Source organism: Ambystoma mexicanum, chromosome 2p (assembly GCF_040938575.1).
Source record: "Ambystoma mexicanum isolate Mex_15411 chromosome 2p, UKY_AmexF1_1, whole genome shotgun sequence".
NCBI classification, from domain to species: Eukaryota; Metazoa; Chordata; class Amphibia; order Caudata; family Ambystomatidae; genus Ambystoma; species Ambystoma mexicanum.
The window spans coordinates 7566866-7587572 of record NC_090923.1 but is presented as its reverse complement, the minus strand read 5'-3'; the positions used below and the strand labels follow the sequence as shown (position 1 = coordinate 7587572).

Below are 20707 nucleotides of genomic sequence, written 5' to 3'. Positions count from 1 at the left end.
GATGTGTAGCACCCGGTTGGCTCTTTGGGCTGGACCTCTGTGCACTGTATGCCTGACTTCAAGAGTAAGATGTCTGCAGATAGAATATGGGATTAATGAACTGGGGTTATTGGGGTGTCCCTATCTCTTTCCTTTTTTGCTCTCCTGTAGACCCCCAAAGGTTAACGCTCTCACCTTAGGTAAGTGAATGCCGAGCTCTCCATCTGCCTCGGGGCAGGGTGCTGTAATCAGTTTCTTCACTGGATCGGTAGCGCAGGCCTCTTGACTTCAGAGGACTGCTGTCCGTCGTTTACTGCACGAACGGTAAGTTTCGAGTAATTCTATTGTCTTTAAAGTCTTTAGTAATGATGTCTCTTGTTTTGCAGGTTCCGGCGATGGCGGATGACGGGCTGAAGTGAGTTGAAGATGGAGTCCGTGTGATGAATAGAAGCGCCTGGAAGCACGTAAGTAAGCGCTTGTTGCCTGCTTCACGATGCGCTCTAACTGTCTTTTATTTTGCAGGTACGAGTTCGGAGCGGCTGCAGGGTGCCGGAATACCCACTGGGGTTGATGTGGAAAGGAGTAATGGCACGTGAGTATCAAAGTTCCCCAATGTCTTTAAACGCACCTTGTTTTGTCTTTCAGATGCAGGATGCAGCGCCGAAGGCCTCCGGAGCGTGCGAAGAGTTGGTAAGCTTTTGTCTTTCAGATGCCGGAATGCAGTGTGAAGACCTCCGGAGCGCACGAAGAGTAGGTAAGCCTTTGTCTTTCAGATGCCGGAATGCTAACCTGTTCTTTCTTGTCTTTATAGGTGTTGCTGAAGACTGGATTCAGGATGGTAAGCCTTTTTCCTTAGGCCCAGGATCCGATGCAGAAGACACAATGAGCGTTCTGCTGCAGAGGATGCAGAATAACGCAAAGCAAGATTCATCCACCGGGTGTGGTTTAAATAGCCTCCTTTAGTGCCTAGATGTCTCCTTCCACAGCCACGCCTAGGTAAGAAAAGAGTTCCTGCTTTCCAGAAGAGTTCCAGTGTTCTGAATCTAGGGAGTGGCTCCTGCCCCACCCAACAGGAAAAGTAGTTCCAAACAGAAGAGGATCAGAGGCTCAGCTGGCAGGCAAGTAAGCAGCATGGTCTGCTGCAGGCAAGTCCACCCAAGCATTATGAGCCCGGCGCTTCCAGCGCTGGGACTGGGCATATTTATGAGCCTGGTGCCACTGGCGCCAGGACTGGGTCCAAAAGGTCCCAATTGGGACTGGTTGGCCCTCGGAACCTGGGTTATGGATCTGCTTCCAAGGGAGTTGGGAAAACCCTGACCTTTTGGAAGCAGAGATCATGACACCAAGTCTCAGTAAGAGTGAGAATGTCGAGATCAATGTCTTCAAGGAGGAGGCAGATGTCAGCGGAGTGTTTGTTGGCTGAGCGGGCGTTAAGAGTAGCCAGGTGAAGGAGGTCTTTGCCTTTGAAAGTTTTCTGAGGAGGGGTACGAGGGCGTGGTACACTGGTAGAATCTGGTCAATGAGAAGGAGGTTGGTTTGAGGGCCCCGACCCAAGATAGTGCCTCAGTGGTAGACATTAACGAAGCAACGTGTAGATGTGAAGCCAGCCAAGAGGACTTCCCACTTGGAGCCACCGTTAATGGTAGAGGTTGTGGAAGGAGAAAGAGCGGCGATGAGATGGGAGACAGAGAAAAGGATGTCAGCGAAAACCTCTCTGGAAGAAGCGCTGTCTTAGGTGTCCGCGATGGTAAGGCCAGGGTTTAACTCAAGATGTCTTTTTGTGCTTTTGTCTTCCTGATTTTGAGAGTGGGGGGGATAGGTGATAGTGTAGCAGGTAGAGAAGATGGGAGAGATGTGAGATCCATAGGGGGCGAAAGAGGATAGTAGAGGAATGAGGAAGAGTGGCTGCACTGCACAGTTCTAGCTAAACCCACCATGTGGCCTAGTAGACACAAAAGGCAAAAAGTGAAAATCAAAAGGAAAGCGACTTTTCAAAAATAGGACTTAAATGCAAACCAAAAAAGAGGTGCACAGATGAAAGGGCACAGCTAAAATCGATTTTCAAACATAGGCCTTAAATGCAAATGCAGTGAGAGAAGTGGTAGGATTAGGTGTGGGCAGGGAGGCAGTAAGGCAGAGAACAAAGGCACATGACAAAGTTCAGTTCGTGGAGCAGGCAAAGAGATAGTTCAGCCATCACTCACTAGTAAGTGTGCATGGAGCGTGGTGATCCATAGGTCCGATGTCAATGGAGAAGCAGTCATGACGTCTGGAGGTAGAATCATACTTTGAGAGTGGGCAAAGTGCAGAGAAGGACCACCAGGCCCTCCTTGGCCCGGACAGGCACAGACAGGGCCTTAGGTGAGGGCCATAGTTAGGGGCCGGCTTGCCGGCACCAATTGGGTTTATGAGGCCCCATGGTGGCCAATCACAAAGACTGTAGGGTTTGCAGGAGAGCCACTGCTGGAAGACAGATGGCATCTCTGTTACGCTCATCTGGTATCCTCGGGGACGCCACCCAGCCCTGGTTGGATGATTTGCACCCTCGAACTCTCTCCCGGTCCCTTGGTAAGGCCTCTGGTTAAAGATGGGTCTGCAATATAGGAGAGCTGGATTCAATACCATATTGTCTTTATGTGTTCCCACCTCCCTTGACCTCAACTCCTTCCACCCCCTTGGGCCTTCTCCTCACCTTAATATTGTAAAGGTGGATTCTCCATCCTGCTCCTCATGGCAGGGGCGTGTAGATGTGGGGAGCGAGCATCGACCAAGTGACTTCACTGGTCAAGCCCCCTGTGGGAATCCAGGCCTGCTGCGACTCCGTAGATTTGCTGTTTTACAGTCTTTATATGTAGTTTTTATGTTGCTCTTAGTTTGAATAATAATGTCTTGCTTCTTTCCTTTTAGGTATGGAAAGGCATTTTGGTGTTGTCATGCAGTTTGAAGATGAGCATGGGCCGGTAGATGAAAGCACAGTGTGCGCGATGCTGTCCGGTGAGTAATGCGCGATGCACGGCGCTGTTTCGCCTTTTATATTGCTAACCTGTGTCTTTTCTCTCCTTGCAGGTTGCGATGTTCCTCGCTGAGCACCGTAACATTCCAGCAATGATACTGACCAGGAGAGGACTACCCAGGTAGGAATTGTGTGGCTTTCTTCAATGGGAGGAAACGTGAGTAAACGCTTACTAATGCTGTCTTTCTTTCTCCTCTTTCCAGGTTACGGTATTCCAGGATGCATGGAGTTCGTACCTTAAGGTGAGTGGACCTGAAGTCAGCGATGGATTGAAGACCGGATCCTGTTGCAGGTAAGTTTCGCAGTGTTCTTTCTCTCTCTGCAGGTCCTTGGTTTCACGCAAAGCATGTTCTATTGTTTGGGTGTGGTTTAAATAGTCTCAAGTAAAGTAGTCCAGGTAAAATAGTCCCAGGCCTGCCACAACCAAAGTAGTCCAGGTAAAATAGTCCCAGGCCTGCCACAACCAAAGTAGTCCAGGTAAAATAGTCCCAGGCCTGCCACAACCAAAGTAGTCCAGGTAAAGTAGTCCCAGGCCTGCCACACCCAAAAGACTAGACCGCATAGCTCAGTTCCTTGTAACTGAGCTATGTTTGTGCCTCCATGTTGGCTGACTCCCCCCCCCCAAAAGTTAAATAATCCCAAGTAAATAGTCCCATTCTAATGTTGGTCTTCATGATGGTTATGCGCCAGGACTGACTCCAAGAGAGTCTTGGATGAGGATTTAAGGCCTTTGACCTGGTCCTAACTGGAAGGCTGACTTGCCAGTAAGGGCCAGGGGCAAGGGTCATGACAGTCGGCCATTTTAAAATGGGAGCCCCTGGAAGCAAGGAGAAAGCCAGGGGGACTAGCAGCACCAATAGTTCCAATATGCACCCTTGCATCAAGGATAAAAAGACAAAAATAATCACACTGATCCCACAGTGAATATTAAATGCTAAATGTGTCTAGAGATGAAAAGCGCAAATTGCAGGCGCGCATAGCCCAATGGGCCTTACCCGCAGAATTATGACATTTTCTGAGGTAAAGACTCCTTTGATGATGTCTCGTGTCGGGGAGCCTCTCCGGTGTTGCTGGGAGTCCTCCCTCGATCAGGCTACAATACCTGTTAACACAAATACAAAAACAAGAAAACACAAGATGATACTCCATCTGTTCCTTCATACACCACCTAAAATATAGGACATCACTTCTCACAGCTGTCAGACGGTGGGACGATGAGGTTGTTGGCTGGAGCCCTACGGTAGACATTTTTCTTCTGATACACCGGGGAAGAGCAAGAGAACACACTGCCCTTCCCAGTGAAACAGAATCAGAATACCAAGCATTCACCGACAGTAGCCTCATGAGTGCGCTCCAGAATCCTGAGATGAATTGTGACCCTCCAGCTGAGATATAATAATAATAATAGAATTATAATAATAATGGCTGGTAGACCAAAAAAGACAGAACATGTGTTGAAAATAAATTTTAAATCGTTCATGACCGGGGAGGAAGGCAGTCCCTTGCACGATATGAACCGAGCCATCTTGATGAATACATCCACCACAACCCACGCAGGTTTTATTCCTCGCACATCCGGGAATTCGCAGATGAAGTCTGTGATGATCGTAACCCAAGTCTTTTGGGGTATGAGCATGTTCATTAAAACCCCATGGGTCACCCCAGTTGTTTTTGTCCCTGAAAACAAACGTAGCAGGACGAGACATTTTCCTCAACAGAATTGAGGCACACCCAGCGACCAACACCATTGGTGTAACATTTCTCCTGTCTGCTTGGTTCCTGGGGGGAGCACTGTCCGAATCCTGACACCACTGTAATGCATTCAATCACACCTTATCAGTAGAAAGGAAAAGCCTGTCCTCCACATACGGTAATCCCTCTAATGGTATCACAGGTAGCTTCTCCAGTACTTAGGGATGGGCTTGCACTCGGATCTCTTGCCACACGATGGAGTTTGGGAATTTGGACAGAGGAAACGCTGAGATGGCAGTTACTTCAGGAGAACGCGATAAGGCATCAGCTTTTCTGTTCCGTGAGGCCGGGCGGTATTTGATCACAAAGTCAAACGTAATGCAAAACAGGTGCCATCATGATCAGCAGGCCAGAACACACTGAAGCAGCACAGTTTCTTTTTACTTTGAATATTAGTGAAATTGGATCTGTACAAGGTTCCTGGTGCCCATTTACTGCTGTATAACCAGGCCTGGTTGCATATTTATATATCCCATATAATTCTGGATTATGTACACTTTGAATTGGTTTTACAAACAGTTGACGCACACCAGGGCATTTATTTCTATATTCTTTTTTTCTGTTTACATACATAGACCATGTCATATGACATGCATACAGGCATGTTGTTGAACAATGGTAGTATTATTTCTAAAAGATTATCTCCTGTGGAGGAGACACATCATACGTTTATTTGTTTGTATCATAATGGTTCACAGTGAGAGGCCCTGAAGATGGACTCCCCAGTCCTAATGCATTGGCCAACACAGGATGCCTTGCAAAAACATTGAAATAAACAAAAATCTAATACAAAAATCTACATTATTTTTAAAAAGGGAGAGTTGGATCTAATGAGTCTTGTGTGAATGTTTCTCACCTGCAGTAGTTATACACTACAGGGGTGCAGCCAGAACTGCGAGTGCTTCCCACAGTAGTTTTTGATCATTTGATAGTGGTAAATCTGCCATAAGTAGCCGCTGAACCCTTCTCTGTGTGTTCCATCGTGTGCCATTTTCTCCTCTGCCTCACCTATCGCACTTTCTGTCCTTACTGGAAGTAGTGGTGTGCTTTTAGAGGAGTGCCAACACCTAGGAGTTGTAGTAAAAACAGAACTGAAGCCAACGGACGCTGCGCGCACTATGTGTGCCTTCAGTGACGTCGACATCGAGACAGAGGCCTCCGAGGGACATCAAGATCAGAGCCCTCTGCTGGAAAACTCTTCCGAAGCAGCTAAGCTGGATATTGGAAATATCTTAAGATAAGGAATAGGTGGGCAGAACATGCAGTCGTAAGAACGTTACCAGTGGCAAGTAACTTGTTCATCCAGTGAGTACACACAATGAGCAGATCAAGGTGACCTGCTTTGGGAAGCCTACTACAGCATGGTTTTAGCACACACATACTCTGGGTTCTTGGACTTCAAGATATAGCACCTCTGTGTGGGAAAAGGTTGGTAAACAACTATTCCAGGTAAGCCAGCAGCCTTCGCTGTGGCACACCTACAACAATCCCACTGCACCCGCCACTCATCAGAACCTTCCACAAGAGAGACCACGAACAATGAGATAAATAGCCCATGGAAGCCCACACCCATCACTAAGACAGCGCAATATACCCACCCATGCCCGGCGCATCCTAGGACACTTTTCACCGAGAGACCATGAATGAAAAGACCCCGCCGTCTGCTCTGAACGGGGATCACACCAGCCATACAACTCCGAAGGCCACAGTGTGTATAATCCCTGAAGCCCTTTGGTATGTAGACCTACACCACATATGTGGACACAGGCCGCAGGCACGACCAAACACCATAGAATGCAGCTACAGCTATGCTTTCCGGTCTAGCAGCACATACAACTGTCCACATTGAAACACCAGACGTACCTCAACACCTCTGCCACTAGCATACAGCGACTACAAACAAAAAGAAATTCAGTATAGCCAGCCACACACCGAATCTCTCAACAATAGCTCTCCATTACAACCTCCAACAGCGCCCTCCTACATGCCTAGACCATTCAGGCTGCTTAGTCGAGCCAGGCCAGCCACCCAAGTCCAACAAAAAATATATATAACACACACACACCTCCTAACCTAAACCTCTAACTTTCCTTGACATATGGACTACGGTCACGGAGGGCGTTCCATTCCGGTAAAAGCACATTGAGGTCATACAAATGGGGAAGAGCGCTATAAAAATAACCAAATACAATATAATACATCATCATCATCTTCCCCTGTATTTTCAGAGCACCCAATGTCCAATCAGCACAAATCACACTGTGTACATGTTTACACAAGACTTTCTGGGGCCTGGGGCCAAAATACCTTCAGCTATCCCTCCGCAAATACCTCCCCACTCGAGCTCTTCGCTCCTCTACCTCCAACTCCCTGCAGGTCAATTGTTTTTCAAAGAAACGAGCTGGGGGTAGATCTCTTTCTTCGGCTGGGGCCTCCCTCTGGAACAGCCTCCCTGCCACTCTAAAACATGAGGAGAACCATCTCTGGTTTCGGGAGAACCTCAAGACCTTCCTCTTTGCTTCTGACTTTGCTCCCCCTCTCCCTTGCTGCTCTCTTGGCACTGTGCACCTGGCCACCCTCTGTCCCCTGGGCTCAGGTACCTGCTCACCCTGCTAACATCCTGCACTGCCTCCTGGCCACTCCTTGCACTGGGGACTGTATCTGTACCCATACAGCCCCGCCCCCCACTTTTCCTTATCAGACTTACCCAGTCTGCTGCCTTATACACAGCACTTGCCGGCTGCACTACCACTGTTTATTGCCTCCATGTTCTATTTATTATTTTTTATCTACTCCGCACTTCCAATCTCCCCCTTCCATGCAGTTTTTCCCTGTTCCCTTTCCCATGCACTTGCGTGTACTCGATGACACTGGGCCTAGTAAGATCGTCGTTATGTGTTCTCCCGTTCCCCTCCCTTGCATTGACAAATAAAATATCATATCATACATTGGCTGAATTGATCATTGCATATACCAATATTCCTATTGCAGTCAGAATCGTGTAGCCTCAAGGAAAATTCGGAGAGATACAAACATGATAAGAACGCTTAAAAAGTTGACAATCACATTCATTCTAACATAAAGAAATCAAGACAGTCACCCACTACCTAGAACACATCAATCGCCTCTGTTACAGGAATCAGTTTACTCCAGAGTAAAGACAGAAAATAAACAGATTTACCATACAAATGTAGGTTCTACTAAAGATTTATTTGTAATGTAACACAGCAACATATTGGCTGAAGTGCAATATTCTTTTAATCAGCATTTCATTCAATGTGTGAATACCAGTGGGTAACGTTTAAATTCAGCTTGTCAGTTTTCCAGGATTACTTTAATTTGGTAAACATTTGTGTCCACTATTCCTGCTCAGAATTCAGAGAGCACGGCTATGATATCATTACACCCAAAACACGTTCATTTCAGACAGAAAGGCACCATTTCATTTCCATGTTTTCATGGATTTCATTGTCTCACAATTCTATTCCATGTGTCCTTTCTACTCTATTCATAAAATGTCACTTTTCTAAAACACACGTCCACATAATATAATGGAACTCTTGACTTCTTCCCCAGGCCCTTCACACCAGGCCAGTTTCTTATAAGACAGTGCTTTGACAGAGGGCCTTCACCCTCCCGCTTATGTAACTGCACCTCCATATTGTAGATATAGGAAACCGTGAAATACACCAGAAGGGATCCTGAGAAGAGTCTTGGCAACAGTGTAATACACTAGAGGGGATCCTGAGGAGAAGAGTGTTCCACTAGAGACGGGCAATAGTGTAATACACTAGAGGGGATCCTGAGGAGAAGAGTGTTCCACTAGAGACAGGCAATAGTGTAATACACTAGAGGGGATCCTGAGGAGAAGAGTGTTCCACTAGAGACAGGCAATAGTGTAATACACTAGAGGGGATCCTGAGGGGAAGAGTGTTCCACTAGTGTTCCACTAGAGATGGGCAATAGTGTAACACACTAGAGGGGATCATGAGGGGAAGAGTGTTCCTCTAGAGAGAGGCAACAGTGTAATACACTAGAGGGAATCCTGAGGGGGAAGAGTGTTCCACTAGAGATGGGCAATAGTGTAATACACTAGAGGGGGTCCTGAGGAGAAGAGTGTTCCACTACATATAGGCAATGGTGTAATACACCAGAGGGGGTCCTGAGGAGAAGTGTGTTCCACTACAGATAGGCAATAGTGTAATACACTAGAGGGAGTCCCGAGGAGAAGAGGGTTCCACTAGAGATAGGCAATGGTGTAATACACCAGAGGGGGTCCTGAGGGGAAGAGTGTTCCACTAGACATGGGCAATAGTGTAATACACTAGAGGGGGTCCTGAGGGGAAAAGGAGTGGAGTGTCGCAGAATGTGCTGCCAAAGCCTTTTCACATGTGTGTTGCCAAGCTTAGTCTAATTAGCCATATGAGAATCCAACTTTCTCCCAGTGTATTAAGGAGGGCTCCAATGTGGAAAGTTTTAATCCATATGTTGTGAAGTTGAAAGTAATATTACTTTATGGGGGTGTAAAAGTAGGATTCTCATTTTCAGTAGAATTTTTTTACTTAAGCTGAAAGAAATGTAATTGTTTGTTTTTCACGCATCTCTGTATCTAGCAATTCATGTAAAAGAAAATATGCCTTCTTCCTTTAGAGTTTCTCTACATATCAGTCAGTAACACCTGTAGAACACCTCCGAGTGGTGAAGCGTGGCTGGTATCACCGGGCTGAACATATCCATTGAACTGAGGGGTGAAATCAGGAAAGCCGGCAGCTTTGTGCCCATTGCTTCCGATGTTATAGCTGGGAGCATTGCTACTTTTACATTGAGAGTGTTCGACAATTCTTGGGGAGTAAATGTGATCAATACACCGCTTATCTGTAGGGCTGGGATTAAGAGATGCCTTCTTTAAAAAAACTAAGAAAGCTTTCTCTACGGTACTTATTCATCCAAAGGTCACATGGTCTGTGGTGGCGTGCATTCTTAGAAGGCATTCCAGATAGGAGGAGCTAAAACCCAAAAAGCTACACCACCTGGTTACCTTCTGAAACAAGAAATCCTCGTCTAGAGGGGTAGAACTAAAAATACAGGCAGGACAAGGGTGGAAGGATGGACTGCAGAAAAGGGGGAAAGTGTGCCATACAGTACACAATGGGATAGACACAGCACCTTAAACCCAATGAGCGGTCACATGACCTCTCGCATTAGCCAGTGCAGATTGTAACAGACCAGAGTGATATGGTCACATTTCTGAACACCTGAAAGAAGCAGGTTGGCACGTTCTGTGCCACCTGAAGTTAGTCACATATGCCAGGGTGCACAGAATAAATGGCATCGCCATAGTCACGTCTGGAAATAATGAGGGCTATAGCAAGTGAGTATGAAGGTTAAGAAATGGGAGGTTATTGTGCAGCAACTTAAAGGAATAGTGCGCTCTAAAATTGCCTTAAGAGATGGGCAATAGTCTAAAACATACTTTAAACATATTTTTAATGAAAGTTCCTATGTAAACACTTTTGAGCAAACGAGGCTCAAAGCGTTTACATGGGAGCATCCATTTTGCCATTTCAGGCAGCCTCCTCAGCTCATGTTAAGCTCTGCCCTGGAGGCACTAAACAAGCAGCAAAAGCCCCCTACTGGGAGCTTTTGTTTACGGCAGCCAGAGCAGAGCTGCATGAGCTGAGGAGGCTGCCTTCACTTTCATTTTACGTTTTCGGTGCTCCCCAAGCCCAGGGAAGCACAGAAAACAAAATGAAGGCAAAAAGCAAAGGGACAGCAATTACAAATACAACGTTGTTGTATTTGTGATTGCCTTGGTTGGAAAACCACGGAAATCAAATACAAGAACGTATTTCTGACCGTGGCTCCTGGGCTCCAGGAGACACCAAGCGAAAGCCGCCGCTGTCAGAATAATAATGTTCCTGTATTTGTAAATACAGCGGAATTTGCAAATACAACAATGTTGCATTTCTCACTGCGGCACCTTTCGCTTGGAGTCTCCTGGGCTACCCTGGGGGAGCCCAGGAGACTGAAAGTGAAATCCATGGCAGGCAGAAATAGAATGCGGTTGTATTTAAAAATGCTGCGTTTTTTCTTTCTAAGTTTCTCGGGCTCCCCCGGCTCAGAGGAACGCGAGAAATTTGGAATGAAAATCACAGCGTTTTCAAATAATACAACGTTGTATTTATGTTTGCGGTAGCCTCCGCTTGGAGCCCAGGGGGCTACAAGCAGAAGCCACCGCAAACATAAATACAACATTTTAAAAGCTGCGGTTTTCTTTCTAAGTTTTCCATGCTCCTCCAAACTTGGAAAGAAAACTGCAGCTAGTGCTAAGTTAAAAAAAGAAATTAGCACTTACCCAGATGCAGCTTTCCTGCCTGGAGTCTCTGGTCTCCGGCACCAATGAAGCAAAAGCCACCCAGCGGTAGCTTTTGTTTATTACAGCTGGCTGGCTTTTGCTTCATTAGTGCCGCAAGGGCAAGCACAGGAGGCATCCATTTCACAAAATGGATGCCTCCTAGTGCTTCACACTTTTGAGTTTGAGCTTCATTTGCTCAATACTTTACATAGGGAGTTTGTTTAAAAATATTTTTTAGATATATTTTTGATTATGGGCCATCTTTTTAGCCAATAATATTTTAGAGCACACTATTCTTTTAGTCTGGGAATAAACTGCTGCCAGCCACAGCATCTCAGATACAAGTGAGAGCTCACAGGCAGATGGCCTGAGCACCAAGCTCGGAGGAATGCCAGGGAAGCATGCCAAGTGCCCGGTGCAACCCCAACAACCAATATATACTGGTCAGTCACTGAGAAACCATTCACTCGTTCACAGTTATCAGACAGCTGGTATAGTGATACCTTTGCTGAGCTCCCAAATAAGCAGAAGAGGATCATCCTGTTAATAAGGGACTGATATCAAATGCAGCATCATTACCGCTAATGTTCTATTATCCTGCAAGGATTGTACAAAGGATAAGTCTGAATCCCAGTGCAGGCATCTCATAGATTAAGCAGGAGCTGATGATTAATGGCGTCAAAGCAAACAGAGAGGTCCAAGAGAATTAGAAAGGTTTCCCACAATCACTTCACCAACACGGGCTCTCATCTGCATATGTTCTCTTGCACCATCTACACAAATGACTACTCATTTAGTGCTAGGTGGCCACTAAGAAAATAATTCATAGGACAGTTTCCCAAATAAATCCAAAGAGTGTCTATAGTTATTGATTCAACTACTGAGTCTTTAAACTTTTTCAAAATGCTGTTGCACATTAATCTGCATGAGTTCCTTAGGCAAAGTGTTGTATAGGATGGGTACCTTAGTACAGAAAGTACAGTCTCCTTTTAGAATATTCCAGAAGGTCTGCATTTGAAATAGCAGGAATTCAACCAATCATAATCAGCCACCATTTGTGTGCCAAAGGAAACTGGGAACAGCTGTGGTGATAAGTTCACAGTTTTAGTAAATAGCCATGCCAAAGTCAGGCCCATTGAAGAATCACCACCTCCTCTCTGAAGCTTCAATTGCAGAGGGGACTTCACCACATGTCCTCTCGTCTGGCAGATGAGAACACTGGAGTATTTTCCACATTCACTACACTGCAATCATGCCTCACACATGTTTATCTGGTGCCTAATAAGGTTACTGTTCACAATGCAGCTCTTTCCATGTTCTGCACACAAAATTTCTGGGCTCACATGACGTTTCTCAACTGTATGTGTTCGCTGGTGGTGCTTAAGGTCTTGTTTCCAAGCAAACCCTTTCCCATTCAGTGCACTCATGAGGTTTCTCACTTGTATGTGTTCTCTGGTGACGAGTAAGAGCTTGTTTCCCAGCAAACCCTTTCCCACATTCAGTGCACTCATGAGGTTTCACACCTGTATGTGTTCTCTGGTGACGAGTAAGATCTTGTTTCCCAGCAAACCCTTTCCCACATTCAGTGCACTCATGAGGTTTCACACCTGTATGTGTTCTCTGGTGGCTAGTAAGAGCTCCCTTCAGAGCAAACCCTTTCCCACATTCAATGCAATCATGAGGTTTCTCGCTTGTATGTGTTCTCTGGTGACGAGTAAGATCGTGTTTCGCAGCAAACCCTTTCCCGCATTCAGTGCACACATGAGGTTTCTCTCCTGTATGTATTCTCTGGTGACAAATAAGTTGTCCCTTCTGAGCAAACCCTTTTCCACATTCAGTGCACTCATGAGGTTTCTCACCCGTGTGTGTTCTCTGGTGAAGAGTAAGATCGTGTCTCCGAGCAAACCCTTTCCCACATTCAGTGCATTCATGAGGCTTCTCACCTGTGTGCGTTCTCTGGTGAAGAGTAAGATCTTTCTTCAGAGCAAACCCTTTCCCACATTCAGTGCACACATGAGGTTTATCACCTGTATGTGTTCTCTGGTGGCGAATAAGAGCTCCCTGCTGAGCAAACCTTTTCCCGCATTCAGTACACACATGAGGTTTCTCACCTGTATGTGTTCTCTGGTGACGAGTAAGATCTTGTTTCCCAGCAAACCCTTTCCCACATTCAGTGCATTCATGAGGCGTCTCACCTGTATGTATTCTCTGGTGACGAGCAATATCTTGTTTACCAGCCAACCCTTTCCCACATTCAGTGCACTCATACAGTTTCTCACCTGTATGTGTTCTCTGGTGGCGAATAAGATGTCCCTTCTGAGCAAACCCGTTCCCACATTCAGTGCACACATGAGGTTTCTCACCTGTATGTGTTCTCTGGTGGATAGTAAGATCTCCCTTCAGAGCAAACCCTTTCCCACATTCAGTGCACTCATGAGGTTTCTCACCTGTATGTGTTCTCTGGTGGGTTATAAGACTTCCCTTCTCAGCAAACCCTTTCTCGCATTCAGTACACACATGAGGTTTCTCGCCTGTATGGGTTCTCTGGTGGTGAATAAGACGTCTCTTCAGAGCAAACCCTTTGCCACATTCAGTGCACTCATGAGGTTTCTCATCTGTATGTGTTCTCTGGTGACGAGTAAGATCTTGTTTCCTAGCAAACCCTTTCCCACATTCAGTGCACCCATACAGTTTCTCACCTGTATGTGTTCTCTGGTGGCTAATAAGATGTCCCTTCTGAGCAAACACTTTCCCACATTCAGTGCACACATAAGGTTTCTCACCTGTATGTGCTCTCTGGTGGATAGTAAGAGCTCCCTTCAGAGCAAACCCTTTCCCACATTCAGTGCACACATGAGGTTTCTCACCTGTATGTGTTCTCTGGTGGCTAATAAGACCTTCCTTCCTAGCAAACCCTTTCCCACATTCAGTACACACATGAGGTTTCTCGCCTGTATGTGTTCTCTGGTGGTGAATAAGACCTCCCTTCTGAGCAAACCCTTTCCCACATTCATTGCACACATGATGTTTCCCACCTGTATGTGTTCTCTGGCGACAAGTAAGATCTTGTTTCCCAGCAAACCCTTTCCCACATTCAGTGCACAGGTGATGTGTTTCACCTGTATGCATTGTTTGGGGGCAGACAGGTGTATCATGCAAATGGACACTATTCTCAAATTCAGTGAACGGATAAGGTTGTTCACCCATGTTCGCACGTGGGCAATATCTATGTTCTTGAGATGGCAACTTTTCCCCTATTCTGTGCATGTGCACGGTTTCTTGTCAGTTTATTGTGTCAGGTGCTAAATAAGAGGACACGTCCCACTGAATCTTTTGCCAAATTCAGAGCACAAATGAGCTCTCTCGTGTGAAGAACATTTCTGGTGACAAACACGATTTTTCCTCTGACTGAAAGTTTTAAAACATTCAGCCCAAGGATACATTTTGTCCAGTCACATTAGAAACTACCTTTACATTCAGAATGCATATAAAATAACACTCACATGTGTGTTATCAGGAATACTAGTAAAAAAAAATGTATTTTCTTACTGCACATCAAACATTGTGGCTGTCATGCCCACTATCCCTCAACCCCAGGATTGACAGAAGAAACAAGCTTGGTTACTGGATGTAACCAGGAAGGAGTTGCATGGACAGAAGCCTGACAGCTGGAATCCAAACTTGCACACTTGTCAGGTGCTTGGAAGTTGCATATTCTAATAATGACGCTTTCCACTGCATTAGTCCAGAGAATCTAACAATCACTGCGGTTGTATTTCTGGGGCATCAGTCACCTGTTAAAATAAAAGGATAATGTTTCAACACAATCACAGGCATCACATGTAAAAGGCAGACTGGTTCTCAGTAGTAGTGATGTGCACTAGTTAATTACCCACACAATAGCTTATAAGACTTTGAATACTAGGGTGCCATCTATTGGGGACACAAAGTCTAGACAGCAGATTAGTGGTTCTCTGATAACATAATCTGATGGAGGCAAATGCAGCAGGAACAGAGGAATTGATTTTTACGAAGACCATTTTAGTATCCAAGAATAGGAGAATGAAACACAGGGTGAACACAATTTAAGTGGGAACTTTAATGATCAGGGCCGTGCATATACATTCTAGCATTTTATTTATTCAGACATGACTAAAGTAGTTTGAAAGCGCCACATTTCCATAAACAAACGATAAAGGCAGGTGTTTGACACTAGGTCAGCAGTTTGACACCAATCGGGCACATGTTTGTCTATTTTGTAATCACAGATTACTGTCTTACATTTAGGCAAATGTATATTCACCCAAACACAGACTGATAGAAAGCAATAAGGCAAATTGTACGGTAGACTCCCCTCCTACTTTTTATTTATACATATGCCCCATTGCCATGTACTGAAGATAATTTGCCAAAGGGATACTACTTTTGTTGCCTTTTAAATATACCACTGGATAGCGTTCAGGAGGGGGGAGAAACACGGTTTCATTGTTGAGTTGGTGTAAATGGGCCTGTTACTTGCCAATTTCCCATAACCCGGTCCAGACCCCCCTTTTTTGTGGACTTTGATTATTGCACCCTAGGTTGCATCTCAGCAGCCCCTGTACCCTCTGCACTGTGAACAAGGATTGCTTTCATGACATCTCCAGTAACCAATGGGAATGCAGCCCCAACATTGTAAATATCCAAGAAGAGATCAGCACCATTTACTGATTACACACCAGTTGTTTGTGTCCTATATGGCATTGATCCTGGAATAAGATTGATGTACTTGTGAATAGTATGCATAGTTAGTCACCCCATGATGAGCGGGCCGCCAGTTGTCTGCCTGTCTGTCAGACAGTCCTAGGTTATTCGTTGTGTGACAGACTATATGAGAAACTATGAGCATTCCGGTATGGGACCCAAGCAGTAGTTTTAGGAGAACCGATGCAATCATTTCCCTTTTTGGCTTCCCCTTCTTGCAACTTCAAGAAATACAATGTATGTACTTGCGTGCGTGTATGTGCGTGTGCACGCTGATAGGAAAGATTTCCATTTACATGTAATTTTCCCTCCAGTTGGGCCCCCCCCCAACTTTTTGCTGTTGTCGGACCATCTTAGCCTGATTTTTGCCAGTGGAGCCCAGGCTTCTGCTGCACTGCGCTGAATTTTCGATCACTTTGTTATGTGGAAACTGACATGCCCTTGAAGACAGTCAGTACTGGGAGACTTTGTTTCCCTTAGCCTTTCACTTTGTTGCAAGTTCTCTGCAACATGTTTACCAGTGTAGAAAGTACCTTACAGTATAGTGCACGGGGGGTCTTCCTTTCATTTCATTTTCTAAGGCCCTAGACACCCTCAAATGATTTATGTTGAACTACAGATGTGCCTTGGACAGAGCTGTTGACAACTGTTAATTTTCACATATGTTTAACCCTTTCTTTCGGTCCATATCGAGTTTACCACGTTTGGCCTTGGACAGTGGCTTGGCCCCAAAATAGCCATTCCACAAGATCCTTTGTTCTTTCCTTTGGCCATCTTGTCCCTTTGCCTTCCACAGGTGGAGCTGACACGGGCCAGTGCTTATTTGGTCATGCATTCTCCCACGAAACTGCAACCTTTCGCAGGCTTCTGCATGCCTTGTGTTTGTGCCTCCAGGATGTGGGCTGGACTGTCTAGTTCCAATACACATCCTGGGTGCCAGAGAGTCTGGTGTGCTGGGAATGACTGGGACCACCGCGGTCCGTGATTGGTCCACGTCTGGCATGGCTGTATGTGAGCAGGTCTCTCATTGGGTCCTCTTCATTTTGGCACGAAGGAGTTTCTGGATAATATAAGGGCCCAAACACCCACACCAGGTCAATCTCTTGAGTTCTCACTGAACCTAGGATAGGACCCATGCATCCTGAAGCTAAGAAGCTGAGTCAAGGAACCGCTGGTGACTCACTGGAAAGTTTGGCACCATGAGCCTGCTGTTGTCCCGCAGGACCCTTCTGACTCTGATCGAACTAGGTCTGCAAAGGCGCTTCAACCCATTTAAATAGTGGGAACAACTATTCACAGCACCTCCACCTTTACCTGCAAGTGAGCCTTTTCGGATGTGTCCCTGGGCCAACCAGTGAACTGACCAGCTTGCGCAGGACCTTTGCCCCGGACCTGCCACCGCCTCGAGTTAACTCTTGAGACTTTGGAGATTGTAAGTACTGGTCCAAGGCACTCTCTAGCCGTGTTTCGTACACCTAGGTGCCCTAGGTCTGGAATTAGGAGAGTATGCCTGAACCCGTGTACACATGGGCACCGTGTCGCCCAACTTTGTGGGTGCCCTGCTGCTGTACCTTCCTCTGCCTTGCGACGAGATGCAGTGACATTGAGTTGATCCCTTCACCAGGAGAGGAGAAATCGCCACTGTCTTCACTAGTGAGAAAAGGACCTTGGTAATGAGCTAGCGACACTCCCAAATGACAAAAAACATACGAATATATTTTTTGACTTCCTTAATCTTGATAAATTACACTGATTTGTGTTGCTTCACACCAGTTGCGATTTATTCTTCAATCAATCTCTTTACTCAATTGTCGTTATTTTCAACTTTGCCTAGACAAGGGCCCATGCATTTCGTACATCACAGTCTTTCATCAGGGCCGGTTCCATCTTTATCAAGAAGCTCGAAATCATGATATTGAAAGAACCAAAGCAAACCTAAACTTAAAATAAATATTTCCATTTCGTCAGAATATTCAGTGTGTTCGCAATTGCCATTCAAATAAATTCACATTATTCAATGCATTTACCCCAAATAACAAATGGATATTGAAACGATATGAAGCATATACATACGTATTGTGGAGTACCCATGTAGCGGTGCACCAAAAAGGAAAGTAAAAAAAAGTCCTGTTAAATGCTGTACATATGGTAACTGACTCATAATTTGTTCTGTAGAGTGAATAATCTACCTATATTGAAAATCTCTCTACTGACCTACATACTTAGTAAGTGTAGCTTACGTTCTGTGAAGGAGTCTCCGTCATCCACGGAGAAAGAATGTCCAGCTATGCTATCTTTGTGTCCGCTCGTCACTGTTAATAAGGGCTAAATGTAAAACTTGTCTGTCACTATCATGTATTTAGATGACAGTATAAAGTGCATCTTACCCAAAGGTTTGGCATTATGTAGACTTCGTGCGGGGCACTGTACGAATTCTTCCTGCTGGCTGTGCCGATAATCGTATGCACGTCCTAGGTGTAAATCAGCACTCGTTTAATACGTGTACATGCCTTATATTGTGAATAGAATAGTGTATAACTAACCAGAGTTCGAAATACTCAAATCGCATTCCTGCAGTGAAACGCCAACACCACAGCAAAAAAGGCTGTAGTTGTGCGTTACTGTAAATGTAAACTCATGGTTACCATGGAGCTGGACCATGTGCTCAGGACAGCCATGTTGGGGTGGGAAAAGTGAAGTGAATATCCAACAAAATAGTGCATGTATGTTGACACATAGTTCGTATAGAACAAACTCATCAGAATATTGTCTAGATGCATAGGACAGTGTAAAAATATAATCATAATTGTGACCCCATATACTAGGTCATGGCTGATCTGTATTATCTAGGGAGTGCAGCCCACACTGCTGGCTCATTAGCCAAGGCCCTTTTCTCACTATTTTGGAGTGCTGTTCACGGAGGCACCTTTTTTACTGGGTTTGCACCCCACGCAGACACAAATTCAACAAATAATTAAGGAATACATTGAAAAAATTGCTGTGCACACCCCCCACTCTTATAAATTACATCTGTGTATTTCTTTGAGTGGACGCACCCCTAACATGTCTTATGAGGAAATTGATCATCTTACATAGAATAGAGCAACCACACTCGGCTTCACAGCTGACAAAGCAGATGCGATCCTAAGACTGATCAAAGAGACGACTATATCAAGCACAGCTACTACTAATCCGCAAAGCAAAATCAAGCACTTACAATACACAATTCACAAAGCAATTAATAGGAAACTTAACTCAGCTACATTAGGAAGATATTACAAAGCTCAAAGGATTCCGAGAGGACTAAGGGTTCCGTTACGACCAACCCTTTGTAAAGAAAGCAAAGATTTTGTGGCCAGATGGGAGCAGATATTGAACAAATGTTCCCTGGACTTAACTCTATTGACTATTCAAGAATTATCTAACAACACAGCACAACTTGACAAAGAAATTGAAACATTGAGTTAAGAAATCACTGATTTGACGGATGCGGCTTCTTTCAGCGAAATATTGTTAGACATTAATACCAAATTAGAGGGATACACAGATCTAGAAGCCTGTAAGGTTAAGAAATTTAAGCGGGATACATATGAATATTTAAATAATCAGGTCTAGACATGGGCCGACAAGTGTCAGTTTCAAGGAGCTAGACCCAGTAAGACATCCACAGATAATAGCAGTTCCAAATCTGATACCACAGAACCAAGAGACCACACAACAACAGATAGTCAAACAGCAAGCACTTCAGGTGCAACAAGAAAAACCACTAATCAAAATGGAAAAGGACGAGGAGGGGGCCAAGGAAAGAAATCAAGGAATGCAAACCAGATTCCAAACACAGCGGAATTAGTGGTTAATTTATCCAAAAGGAGACTGTCTAATCATGAAATTCAAAGACTTAAAAAAGGTCTTAAGTATGTGCCCACGTATAGTACCAGTAGGTTTAATACTCAAGACGAACTACACAAATTAATACGTAAGCTTAAGCTGAAGGTATTTTTTGCTGAACTTCCACCCTCTACAAATCTGAATCTGGCAGAGAATGAATACAACAGGGTCGCATATGGGGACACTTTTTAGAGACATGGGGTCTTCATAATGCCTGAGATCTTTTGAAGAATGACTCAGATCACTTTACTTGGTTCAGAGGTGTGTTTACCACTGTAATTCATGATATTTTTTTCTCTGCACCAATGATGAATTCGGCAATGGACTATAAGCTGCTGAGAACCAGATGTAGTAACCACAAGATTCTACAGCTAAAATGTGTGGGGGTGTGGAGTAATGCGTGTGATACTTTTTGTGAATCCAATTTACAGGTTATATACTGAAAACTTGGTGTTAATTATTCAACAACTTGAAGTTACTCTGCGACCCAATTAGAACTTAATCGTCTATGAATGTGTCGCACTTGCAGGAGGGTTAGAGGCCCAGACCCCACCTCTAAACTTGAATCATAATGAAGAAAAACACCCTCCTGTATAGGAATGCGCCACACAAAGGAATTGCGTGATTCTGGACAAGTGTTTATTGTCACACTCAGTTCAAAATGCATGCTACATTGATAGCCGTGTATCAGTGACACGTGTTTCAGGGCTCTGTTCCAGAAATTAACAGTTTTATTTGTGCAGTCTGTAGATGCACGTAATAACTGGGTTAAATCCCCTGCATGTTTGTGGTTCTTCAGGTCGTCATAGTAATCTTACGTCGTTGTAGTAAGTTTACTACGACGACGTGAAGAACCACAAACATGCAGGGGATTTAACCCAAAACACGATTCATTGATCTAGGGTTATCACTGATGTGCATTTTGAACTGGGCGTGACAAACACTTGTTCAGAACGACGCAATTCCTTTGTGTGACG

The 20707-nt window shown here is 44.9% G+C and overlaps 1 protein-coding gene across 1 annotated transcript in view; it reads right to left on the bottom strand.

Annotated features, from left to right (window-relative positions):
• Positions 1-7935: 7935 nt before the first annotated feature.
• LOC138566129 (zinc finger protein 850-like) overlaps positions 7936-20707 on the bottom strand; it is a 286511-nt gene continuing 273739 nt past the window's right edge. Inside the window, exon 4 of the mRNA XM_069643133.1 lies at positions 7936-14050. Coding sequence (XP_069499234.1) covers positions 12480-14050 — 1571 coding nt within the window. The 3' untranslated portion in view covers positions 7936-12479. The remainder of the gene's footprint in view (positions 14051-20707) is intronic.